Source organism: Mus musculus, chromosome 2 (genome assembly GCF_000001635.26).
Source record: "Mus musculus strain C57BL/6J chromosome 2, GRCm38.p6 C57BL/6J".
NCBI classification, from domain to species: domain Eukaryota; kingdom Metazoa; phylum Chordata; class Mammalia; order Rodentia; family Muridae; genus Mus; species Mus musculus.
In genome coordinates, this window is record NC_000068.7 from 110,297,958 (window position 1) to 110,310,914 (window position 12,957).

At 37.6% G+C, this 12,957-nt stretch overlaps 1 protein-coding gene and 1 long non-coding RNA gene across 7 annotated transcripts in view; one reads left to right on the forward strand and one right to left on the reverse strand.

Annotated features, from left to right (window-relative positions):
* Bbox1 (butyrobetaine (gamma), 2-oxoglutarate dioxygenase 1 (gamma-butyrobetaine hydroxylase)) overlaps positions 1 to 12,957 on the reverse strand; it is a 50,758-nt gene that overhangs the window by 33,902 nt on the left and 3,899 nt on the right. The window contains exons 2-4 of one of the 4 annotated variants that reach the window (XM_006498823.4): positions 8,852 to 8,937; positions 7,457 to 7,710; positions 5,785 to 5,899 (exon numbers count right to left, since the gene is read on the reverse strand). In XM_006498823.4, the coding sequence (XP_006498886.1) occupies positions 5,785 to 5,899; positions 7,457 to 7,675 (334 nt within the window). In that variant the 5' untranslated portion in view covers positions 7,676 to 7,710; positions 8,852 to 8,937. Of the gene's footprint in view, positions 1 to 5,784; positions 5,900 to 7,456; positions 7,921 to 8,851; positions 8,938 to 12,957 lie in introns of those variants that run through there. The other 3 variants (XR_001781096.2, XM_006498822.4, NM_130452.1) reach the window with 3 other exon arrangements.
* Positions 1 to 12,957, forward strand: part of Gm30319 — a 92,804-nt gene that overhangs the window by 2,452 nt on the left and 77,395 nt on the right. For 2 of the 3 annotated variants that reach the window (XR_374873.2, XR_003953887.1), the window contains exon 1: positions 4,362 to 4,625. The exons of the other annotated variant lie outside the window; for it this stretch is intronic. This is a non-coding gene — a long non-coding RNA (predicted gene, 30319). Of the gene's footprint in view, positions 1 to 4,361; positions 4,626 to 12,957 lie in introns of those variants that run through there. 3 annotated transcript variants of the gene reach the window in all.

Below are 12,957 nucleotides of genomic sequence, written 5' to 3' on the forward strand. Positions count from 1 at the left end.
CACACTTCAGTCTAATGAGACTAAATTCCTTTCTCCTCATATAACTTCATGGTCTGTGAGACCCTATCTGCAGCATTCTCTTTTCCTTTGGATGTTATGTCTTAATCTGCAAATGTTCCATGATTTCCTCAATGGGATGCAATTATAACTGGTCCAGACCATGCCCCTGCAGTGAACTCACTGCTATATTTTTACTAATAAAATCATATCTCTTGTGCAGCTTTAACTTTATTGGCTCATCTTAGTTCTCCTGTTAACCAGAAAGATAAGGAAAGATTGTTCTCCAAGCATTCTCCCGTTGCTCACATACTTCATTTCTGAAACAGGTTCATTGCAAAATCCACAAGTTCACCTAGAAATGAGGATGCAGGTTCCACCTGACAGGGACCTTGTGTCAAGCCAATGACTTGAGATTTGAAGAGTCATTTTTGGGGTCAATGCTTTCTGTCTGCATAGACTTTGGGAGGCAAGAAACTCTGTGTTTGGGCTCTGTCTAGATAACATGGTATAAAAATAAGCAACCAAGCTGTGGAACCTGAATGAGATCATACCAGTGAAGAACGCAACAGCTCCACTGCCTAATTGAATCTGCTTTAGTGCTGCAAGTACTGAATAGGTTGAGATGAAAAGAGACCAGAGTAATTGCTCTCACTCCATGGCCATGCATCTAGAGATAAAAATGCAGACTCTTCTAGCTCTTTATCACAGTCATTTGTCTCAAGGTTTCACACAACCTCCTCTATTTTGGTCTCAAAACAATGATGTTACTAATTTCAGTGTAAAATAATGCAAAAACTCAAGAAGTCTTGTCCACTCTCACCTTCACACTCACCAACTTGCTTGTGTTTATGTATTTATTACTCTTTGAGGAACTGTGGGTAAGTCAGTAACTTTTTTTTTTTTTTGCCTCTTTCACCACAATTTCTAAGGGCTTAAATTCTTTTCCTGTTTTTCTCTCTATTGCATTTCAATCTTAGTGTATGGTGGCCGTTCACCATATATTCAACAGGATAATGAATGAATAAATGTCCAATGTGTGGTAAATACTCAGTCAGCTAAGTTTGTTACCAAAATGGTTATTTATGAGGACTTAATTATCAAGTGGATTAGATACCAGTCAGTGTAACATCTGTAGTGGCAGATGGGTGCACACACATAGATTACAGTGGTCACAGAGAGAGGAGGAAGGTGTTTGCTAATGCAGATACTCTCTGATCAACTCTTGGCTCTGTTGCACTTTGTTATTCTTTGAACTAGTTTTTAATTTCTACTGACCTCATTTATTGCTGACATTAAACAGGTCAAAACTTAATAAACAATCTCAGCGATTCATATGGTAAATGCTTCAACACAGGAAGAAGGACATATGGTGGCAGTAGAGTCTACATAGGGTTGATAGCAGATCTGGTAAGATGTGGCTATGATGGCTTATTTTGATGATAGAACAAATTCAATGGTGCAAATACCCTTATTTTATCAAAGACTCCCACATCTGGTCAAGAATGGTTTTGGCTTATATCACATGAGGTAGGCTATGAGCATTTCTTGCTAATAAAAAAGAAAATCACACCTATGTGTTTCTTGCTTTTTGAAGAGGGTTTGTAAATACATTCTCTGCACTAAACTAACTAACTTTCCAGCATTATAAGAAACTTAAGTAAGCACATGGTTCTCCTTGAGAAAACCAGTTTTGTATAAATCTCTTTCTATGTGAAAGGCAAGGAGATTCGAGAGACTGACAGTCACCTGTGAGTTCTCACTTCTTGAGGCATGTGCTTTGCAAACAAAGCAGGGCTTCTAGCTATGGGCAGAGAAGTCACGGTCTGCTGAAGCGCGTGGCAAAGAAAGGTTCTTCTGTAAAAGGGCACATGTGCTTGAGACTAGATGGGCTTTGGTGTGCAATGTCCTTAGTTTTCATTGATGAAAAAATGAAATGGACTGGCTCAAGGGGGAGATTTTCTTTAAATTCTCTCATTTTTAAAAGAAATTTGGTTTTCAATAACAAAGGTCATTAAATTCAGAGAGTAATGTAAAATATTTTAGCAACAAAGAGATAGGAAAAGCAAGGATTCCTTTACATTAAACCTAATTATAAAATCAAGAAATTCTAGGTTCTTAGATATCCTTGCACTATGTTGTGTTTTTTTCATTTTTTTCTCAGTCAGTTGAAAATTTTACAATCCATAAAATAAAAATGAATGCATAATTATGTAAAATTTCACTTGTACATTAAAATATGATTGCATAAACACTTCACATTTTATTCAAGAAAAGTAAAATTTATTAATATTGTGTGTGCACACGGTATGTATGTGAATGTGTGTACCACAGCACTCCTGTGGATGTCAGAGGATAACTTGTGGACTCAGATCTTTTTTTTACCTTTATGTGGGTTCTGTAGACTGCACTCAGGTCTTGAAACAAGTACTTTTATCCACTGATTTATCTTGCTGGCCCAAACTTTATTTTAATAAATATTAAGCTTTGTTTCAAAATTTGCTCATTTAGTTATCTGGGAAAGCCACATCCCAGGAACTGAAAGTCAAGCTTTAAAAATGACAGAGATTAGAGAATATGGCCTGCCATCTATTATCCTACTAACAAATAATATGTTTTTCTCAAATGCAAATTCTATCCCCATCTTCTCTGCCTCAAAGCTCCCATTGTCTTCCATGCAATGTTTTATAGAGCATCTTATGGCCATCCTTATTCCCTTCCCTTCCCATATGGTCCACTCAACAGAAATTCAACACATCCATGACTAAGGCCATTCTACAGGATAAATTTGACCTTTCTACTTCTTTTTGTAGAGGAGGCAGGTTACAATAAAAGAAAAGTCAAAGGGTATGTAGGGGGTATTCATGGATTTGGAGGCACTTATAATAATATACTAATTTAATCAAATCCAGTCAGAAACCCCCTAAAATATACAATGCAGAGAAAAAACTTATAGCAATAATCTCAAACCTGTAAGGGTCTTGAACTTATTTCTTTAGTTTGCCAATAGAGAATAAGCCGAGGGATAAAGGAAATCGTATACCGAAACTCTATGTTGGAAAACACCTCATCCTTGCCCACAGTTGACCAAGCAGCAAATGCAAATTATTTCTCACTTTGGCCTTTGAGTCTCCTTGGTTGCCTAGCAATTTTAACCTCCCAATATCAAGCTCAATGTACTTTCTGAAATTCATCCTTCTATTTTTTACTTCTGAAGTTTCCTGCATGTCCTTCTCTCTGTGGGGGTTTCCTTCTTTCTATGTCTTCCCGACAAACTATCCCTTAAAATCTCAGCGTGGGTATCAACCTCTCTTTTCTTCATATTCTTTGCTTTACGTCACCATCATTCTTCAGCACATGGTCTTAATGTACTTAAGTACATTAAGTGTATTACATGCCCAGGCCTTCTTTTTCACCTTGGTATTTCCTTACATAGTTCCCTGAACAAAATAGATGCCAAATGTCTGTGCAGCTGAATGGACACGCATGAGAGAAATGATATTCTCCACATCTTCCTTTTAGCTCCGAGGGAAAGTCTGGTCCTGTGCACAGCTTATTGTCATTTATCTTTTCATTTTGTGTTTGGCAGCCTGTGCCAAAAGAAGGAAAGTGCTATGCATCTGTACTCCAGATTTTCTAAGCACTGTAGCCCTCTTTCCAAGGGAGAAGCAGATGTGGAAGATTGCTATGGAGGTTAAAGATGCAAAGAGTGTTTCAGTGGAACTCGCTTTGTTTACAGGCTCTGGAGTACTAATATTTGAAAACTCACATTGGACTAGGTATCAAATTCTATAGGCGAAAAAAGCCATCCAATCAATACTCTAAAAATTGCACAACAGTTTCTTCTTTTGCCAGTCAACTGCACAGCTTGGAAATATATTTAAAGATGAACTTTGTTTAAAAGTATTAAAACACTTTCCTGTGACTATCTAGCAGCCAGTTCTTATGTTATTCATGCTCACAGTTCGTCGTTTGTGACCAGCTTTTTCCACTACTCAGGGGAGTGTACTATCATTTTCATTTTGCTCCTGCCTGATAGGACTGAGGAATGTAAGCTATAAAAAAGGAAAAGCTTCACCTGTCAGGAAATATTAATGGAGGAGGTGCAGCCGTTCCTCCTTTAGCATTTAAAAGCTTAAGCTGTGATAATAAAAATGTTGACTTTTACTTCCTGAAATGACACAGAGAAGAACTTAAGGGCAATGAAAGCAAAATCCAAATGGATTGCAAAACTAGGGCAGAGTTAAAGAAAAAAAGAAAACCCTGAATACCAGAAGAAATCTAAAATTAAAAAATTCAACATATTGCTATTTGACCCAGATAATGGCTATGAAATTATGTTATTGTTGATCTCCCCCTTCAAGAATTCAGAAACAGAATCTGAAGGAATGTGGATGAATGGTTTTCCTATGTACTCATCTATTTTCAACCACCTAGCAGGGATAGATAAAGGAAAATTGATTCTTGGTTCAGACCCAGCAATGGAACAAATCCTTATCAGCTGTCACGGTGGTGAGACCACACACTTAGAGAAACTGAATTCTTGACAAGACTGACCTGTGCTTAAAGAGAAGGGGAGACTCTGGTACCTTGTGATTGACATCCATAGGTGAAAGGAATGTGGCCTGGTAAGTTGATTAGTAAGTAACATCTCCACTTCTAGTGAACTGCTGTAAGGCTCGTTTTAAAATCCCAGACAGTTATTGCACATGAGGGAGTTTCAGGTTTGGAAGAAGGAAAGTAGAACCTCATTGAGTATATGACTCAGCGTTCCTGAGAGAGGCAGCAAGGGATTAGCCAAGTAGCCACTTCCTGAAAGGGTAGTGATCTGATAGATGGGGTTGACAGAGGAAAAGGGGATGCAGGAAATGTGCCTGGCTTGTGGGAGTTAGGGTTCTAACCAACAGGCAAAGTTCACGTGGGTTGGAGTTTGCCTTTGACCACACAACCAAATGTAATCTCTAGAACATACGTAACCATATGTAATCAGTAGAACAATATGGAGTAAATCAGAGACCTTTCCACCCTCACACATGCTCCCACTTCCTGTATTATTGTGTATCCCTTAGAACTTTCATTTTAATTGCCCATTTATTTTGCCTATTATCTGAGAAATGTTATCATCTCCCTTTGCCACTAAATTCGTCTTTGAGTTATCCCTAAACATTTTTCGGCTCACAGAATCTCTGGAGACCCATATAAATGCTCGAGAAAGGGGATTGCATTTGACCTAACAGCGGATTCAATTCTGTGCTCCTTGTTTTACAGCTTCATTGCTCACATAATCTCATGGCTACCAGCACAGGGATTTGTGTTTTGTTCTGTTCTGACTTTAGATATCATTAAAGAGGGTGAGCTACCTCTGGTTGATGCCACTCCTTTGCAGAGAGTGTGGAGAAAACAACTTGGACTCTCAGCTTTTACTTCAGCTAATTCAGGCTCAAGCCTACTGTATCTTTCTCTGCCAGTATTTTAGAATACCAACATCTGCTCTGTTCTCCATTTCAGTTTTGGGCAAATGATCTGTATTGCTAACAGGTTAAGCATTTCTCAGAAATGACAATATTATTTTAACCAAGATACAAGGGATTGAATTTGCTCCTGAGCACATCCTTAGAAAATGAGAGATATAAATATTGATTACATTGATTTGATCAGCTTGTAATATGTATGTGTTAACTCAATGAACCATGTCCTGTAAATATAGTCAATTCAAATAATAGTATTCTCTTCAATCAATTCTCACTATAAGTTTTTAGTGTAGAATGAAGACCATTGCAATGTTACCTGGTAAAAACAATTCTCCTTGGAGCCTTGCTCTGGCCTGTTGAGAAAAGCATCTTTTCTTCAGCCAGTTAGCTTCGAATTCACTGTAATGGTCATTGGGCCATGTGATATAAACCTTATAAGAGAGAAATAAGAGTGGTATAAGACAATTAACATCTATTTGTATGTTGCACAACTATACATTTCTGTCTTCTGCAATTGCTTTTCTTTTTAATACTACTGAATTAGAGTGATTAGAAATAGAATTTTACTAGCATGGCATCTCTGCTTTACACACTGTAGATTATACTCAAACTTCCTCTGAGAAGGTCTGACTACTAAGGGTGAGAATTGAGAATAGAGAAGAAAGCTGAGAGGACAGAAGAGTGGGGAAAGACAGGCATTTCTGTCACGTTTGTCCTTCTGGGGAGGATTCGGAAATAAGCAACAGAGAAGCAGGTTCGACAGCACATGTGGTTGGCACCGAGACTGATGATTTTAGGATGCCTTATGCACATATGCAGTTGTTTGGATAAACAGTGCTAATCAGTAAGATTTCTGAGCGACTTCTGCAGGATAAACATTTGCACCCAGATTGTCTCATCCCCTGACATTTCTTTTCCTGTTTTTTTTTAAATGATTATATTTTAATGGGTATTTTATTTATTTACATTTCAAATGTTATCCCCCTTCCCAGTTTCCCCTCCACATGCTATCTATCCCCTCCTCCCTTCCCCTGCCTCTATGAGGGTGCTCCCCCCCCCATCCACTCCTGTCTCAGCGGCCTGGGTCATCAAGCCTACACAGGACCAAGGGCCTACATTCTCAGTGATACAAGATAAGGCAGTCCTCTGCTACATATCCAGCTGGAGCCATGGGTACCTACTGTGTATTGTTTGGTTGGTGGTTTAGTCCCTGGGAGCTTTGGGGGGGGTCATCTGGTTGGTTGATATTGTTATTTTTCCTATGGGGTTGCAAACCCTTTCAGCTCCTACAGTCCTTGCTCTAACTTCCCCATTGGGGTCCCCACACTCAGTCCAATGTTTGGCTGTATATATCCACATCTGTATTCGTCTGGGTCTGGCAGAGCCTCTCAAACGTTTGGCATTTCTGTGGACAAATTCTGTACTTTTCTAGCTTTATAGAGCAGCAAACTGAGTGCCAGATGCACCATTTTCATGGTATAAATTGCATGATTGTGTTTCAAGCCTGCTTCCCCCTAAAAGAATAAAAAATGGAAATTTGCATATGGTATTAAGATGGTAGTAGTTTTAAAATCAAAATATCATACATTCTGAAGAGAAACCAGAATATATCAGTAGGCTATATTTATATGTTTATTTATGTGTATATGTAACAATATTAAAGGGAAATTGACCACTACTTTGAGAGGGAGTGAGGAGAATATGGAATGAGTTGGATGAAGGAAAAAAGAAAGAAAAGGTGATGTAATGAAATTTCATTTAAAATAAAAAGTAAGCCTATTAAAAATAAAAATATAAAATGTTGTAGTAGTGATAACAACAGTAGATTTTTCCACTGAATATTCCTACCCTATCAAACAATGTACAACCATGTCCATGGAGGGTTTCCTCTATATATGAGAAGTTAAAAAAGAGTTACTTAAATTACTATAGACTAACCCCTTGATCTAACTCAACAGAGAAGGGGAAGAGCATTTAGACGTAATTACCTTTTTCCGGTCAAATGTCAAATCATCGATTCTAATGTTTACATCAAGAGCTTCCAGGAGAAGTTTCCGAGCTTTTGCAGAATGTAGGTAGCAGTCTGAACACTGACAGTTGTCTCTCAGCCATACTGCTGGGTAGAGGGACTCTGCCCCATCGTGCCAAAAGATCTGCATCAAATGAGCCCCATCCACTGCTTCTGCCTTTAGGATGGCACAGTGCATGTTTCTGGTCTTTGGTGATAAATCCTATCAGCCACCTGCTAGGACAAATCAGTGTTAATTATAGTAGGCTGGCAGATTGTACCTGAACCTGATCTCTACAATACTGCAAGTGGACTCTGGCCTCTGCCTACCACTCAGCAGTGTGAGCCTACAGTTCGCCCCATGCCGGGACCTTTGTTCTGATTAGAGTATTTCACATGTTGTAAACAGAAGCACAGTGACTAGCTGTAAGATAAAAATGCCACATCAAATCCAAATCAAGAGAATTCCTTGTTCTTTTAACAGAAATTTTAGATTATAAAATAAGAAACAAGGGCAAACACAGTGATATAATCACATTTGCATAAACACTGTGGGAAAACCGCTACGCAAATGGAAAATGTTAAGTTTGCCTCTCTGTTTTGGTGTTTTAGTGAGCCCAGGACTTTAAACACGTGAGACAGGCATTCTACCGTTGAACTTCAGTCCCAGCTCACAAAATGCCTCTGTTGTTTTAACCAATGACAGAGGCATCTGGCTTTTGAAACAAAAACTGCTTCAATGATTCATAATTACCATCAAGGGAATATTAATGCAATTAGTTTGCTTAAAGGGTAATGCGACTTAGAACATGGTACTATTTCTGTTCTAGTTTTACTTTTTACTTGCACAGTATATTTCTCACTGGAATATAAAAATACCAAAGTCCTTTAAAAGCTTACTGGGTTTGTTTTCTGCCTTTGCTTGTTTGGAATGTCTTACTTTATCTGGAATGTTTATGGGGGGAGCTTTATGAATCTATATTCTGATTGGAATGTATGGCTCCTTTTTATTACAAAATCCATCAAATTTGTAGCAATGCAGTAGTTACAGGAGAAGAAATCTCATGAAAGAAAGGCACCAGGGTACTTAGACTGGGCAACTCTTTATTTCATTAGTGACCGTATACCTGACATTCAGGAATCAGGGAATGTTATAGACTTAACTTTTCATGTTTATCTAGGGTTCTCAATATATATTCAAAGAGTAGACATTAGTAAAAAGATAAAGTTTACATGAAAAAACCAGAATGCTTTAAGTGTTTTCATAGGACCATTAGCACCTCTAGCTCTTCTAACAGAAGAGAGCAGAGAGGCAGTGCTACCTTGGGATAAGAGAGGAAGACAGACACACAGCACAGTAACTGCTTATACACACCTTCACTGTATCCGATACTGAAACAGCACCAGGGACCGACCAAGCAAAGCAAAGACTTTTGGCAAACTGCTGTCACCTACTCAAACCTACACGTAGGCATACATATATACACATAATTAAAAACAAAATAAATCCTTTGACAAAAGAGAGAAATAGCACTATTTTAAAAAAATCTGTCAGGGGTCACCAAATAATCTTTACAAAAGGACTTCTAGGCTATTAGGTTTGTAGAGCATATATAATTTCTCATTTGTAGTCTTAATTTTAAAATTCCATTCAAAATATAACAAATATTCTTAGCCCATGGTGTGCATAAAAGTGGTCGATGGGACATTTTTGGCCAAGAACAGTAGTGTGGCTGTCCTTTATAAATTTGTTCACGCTTTCTTTAGCACAGTGGTATCATGTGATGCTTGATTCAGAAAGCAGTACTCTTTCACTTGCTTGGGCATTGAGCAAAAGTTAGCACTCATATGTAACAATATCTTCTTTTGTACATGTGGTATTACAAGATACAAAGATTACCATACCACAATGGAAACAGAGGTTTACAATGTAAACAAAAGTCTGGGATCAAATGGTCTCAATTATTTCTTAGAAAAAAAAAACTTATTTAATTTACTCTAGAAAGATCTGTGACTGATATTGGGCTACATGTATTGATTCTACCTTATTTTGCTTCCTTACTAATATAATACTGATTTTTCAGTATAAATATGGGACATAGTTATATTTTCAGCTTCCTCTATTTCTATTTCATATACTGTGTATTATGTAAGTCTGTCCAGTGAAATATTTTTCCTTTTTCCACAAAAGGAACATTTGTTAAAAGGAGATAGGAAGATTTCAGGATACAAAACCACCATAGGAATATTCATATTATAAGAGCACGATCCTATTTACAGCATCATCAATGAAACAACTTGGGATTAATTTAACATAGGAGACAAAACATATACACTGAAACTGTTAGGAAAACTATGAAATTATTTGAAGACAACTATAAGAAATAGTATGTACTCATGAATTAGGGTACTCAATATTGCTAAAATACCCATGATACTGAAATAATCTACAATGCCAATAACACGATTCAAGGCAATAGGAAAGTTACTCCTGACATTTGTATAGCAACAACAATGGTTTCTAAATAGCCAAGCCACCAACCAGGAAAGAGATACAAAATTGGTTGCATTATAACACATGGTCTCAAAATATATTTTAAAGCAATAGGGGCAAAAGTAACAGAGTTGATATGAAAAGTGAAAATCTAGGGAGACCAGAAGTAAATCCATGTATTCAATGTCAATATATTTATGTAAATTTTCAAGATACTAAAAAAAAAAGTCCTCTTCATGTTGCTGGGAGTACTACCTATCCATATTTGGAAGATTAAATTTGGGTTCTTCATTCAGAATGGAAAGGCAGTTATATTTGGAAACCATACCTTAGGTAAGGGTCTCCAAGCAAAAAGTGTAAAGAAAGCATACAATGCAATAAGGTCTCTTAAAAGTGAAAGGGACTCTGCACAGACAGTTCTCAAAAGAAGATGTAAAAATAGCCATCATGTCTGTGAGAAAAATTTGACAATTATTTTCAGAGAATACAAAGCCAAACCATTATGAGAAATCTCCTTGTCCTTGTTCCAATCAATATTACAGAATGTCTTCAAGTGTTGGCAAAGAAAAGTAGAATGAATAGTGAGGGGTACAAATTTACCAAGCAAAATAGCGTAGAATCTGCTTTTCAAAAAGTTAAGACTTCAAGTGCTCATGATTCAGCTATTCCCCTGCTTGATATCTAAAGGAAATGAAATCAGTGTGCAGAAGAGATCGTTACCCTTCTGTATGGAGAATCAATCACCATAGTCAGAATGTTGACTCAGTTGAAATGTTCGCAGATGGATGGATGAAATCTTAAGGGAAATGTGAGATGCACACACAGGAATATTATCTACCCATGCAAGGGAAGGACATTTTGTCATTTGTGATAATATGTATGAAATATAATGGGCACTGTGCTAAATGAGGTAAGCCATACACACAGACACAAGTATTGTTTAATCTCACTTATTTGTGGACTGTAAACATATTGAACACTTATTGGCTAAAAGGAGAACGGAGACTTAGAGGTGAAAATGCGAGCTACTAGTCAGAGACAGAGATTTAATTGTGTACAATAAGTAACTTCTAGCTATCTAATATAGCATGGCAAGAACATGTAAAACTTACTGATGCTGGAAATTTTATAAGAAATAGATTTGGAATGCTCTCAGTACACAAACACATACACACACAAGCAAGCACACATGGACACACACACACACACACACACACAGTCACACAGTGATGAGTATGGGAAGTATTAGATATTTATTAATTTGATTGTGAAAGTTATTTGAAAAGTTACAGGTACATTAAAATATTCTATTTACTACTTTAAAATAGAATTCTGTCAATTATAACTCAGCAAAACAGAAAAATCAAATAAAATAAAAAAAAGAATAAGTTTTTTTTTCCATTTTTTATTAGGTATTTAGCTCATTTACATTTCCAATGCTATACCAAAAGTCCCCCATATCCACCTACTCCCCCTTTTTGGCCCTGGTGTTCCCCTGTACTGGGGCATATAAAGTTTGCAAGTCCAATGGGCCTCTCTTTCCAGTGATGGCCGACTAGGCCATCTTTTGATATATATGCAGCTAGAGTCAAGAGCTCCGGGGTACTGGTTAGTTCATAATGTTGTTCCACCTATAGGGTTGCAGATCCCTTTAGCTCCTTGGCTACTTTCTCTAGCTCCTCCATTGGGAGCCCTATGATCCATCCATTAGCTGACTGTGAGCATCCACTTCTGTGTTTGCTAGGCCCCGGCATAGTCTCACAAGAGACAGCTACATCTGGGTCCTTTCGATAAAATCTTGCTAGTGTATGCAATGGTGTCAGCGTTTGGATGCTGATTATGGGGTGGATCCCTGGATATGGCAGTCTCTACATGGTCCATCCTTTCATCTCAGCTCCAAACTTTGTCTCTGTAACTCCTTCCATGGGTGTTTTGTTCCCAAATCTAAGGAGGGGCATAGTGTCCACACTTCAGTCTTCATTCTTAAGAATGAGTTTTAATTATGCTGACAGCAAGGGTACAATTGTGCTTAAGACACAGAATTGCTTCTACATCTCCACAAATAATTTGTGTTTAGTGAATTCTTTGTGTCACTAAGAGCTCTGAACTGCATATACAGGAACTCTTTACTTTAACCAACCCGTTGCATTCTTGAAGTCAGCAGTAGAAAACATAGGCATGTCCGACACACGTTCACTCCAGGATAACTGTGACCTTAGCCCAGTACATCTATAGTGTCTACAGATAGCCTGCTTTTTACTGCTGTGAAAAAATCATGACCAAAAGCAGGTTGAAGAGGAAAGGGTTTATTTTATCATATAGTCCATCACGAACAGAAGTCAGGGCAAGAACTCAAGGCAGGAACACAGAGGCAGGAATTGAAGCAGAGGCAATGAAGAACCCTGATTGGTGGCTTGTTCTTTCATGACTTTTTCAGATTACTTTTTAAAAATATAACTCAGGACTTCCTACCTAGGTAGGCTAGGGCTTCCCACATCAATGACTAGTCAAGAAAATGCCCCACTGACTTGCCCACAGGCCTTTTCTCCATTGAATTTCTATCTTCCCAGGTGATGCTAGCTTGTGTTAAGTTGGAAATCAAACAACAAGCAGATTGAAACATCATGTCACAATAGCAAAAGGATGGCCCCTCTTGATGATAGTGAAATCTGCCTAAGAATAAAACAAAAATCTTCCTATTTTGTTTTATCATCTAGGTTTCCTGTGTGTTGGCATGTATTCTAATCTCAGTTCATCTCTATTATATGTTCATTAATATATTTATTTAAAATGATTTATTTTTTTGTATGTGTATGTATAAATACCATGGAGACCAGAAAGGAGCCTTAGGTCCCCTGGAGCTGGAGCTACAGGTATTTCATGAGTGGTCTGATGTTCTGGGATGTAACTCTTGTCTTCAAATAGATCAGTAAGCCCTCTTATGTGCCAAACCATGTCTTGAACTTCTGTTTAAAATTTTCTGATTG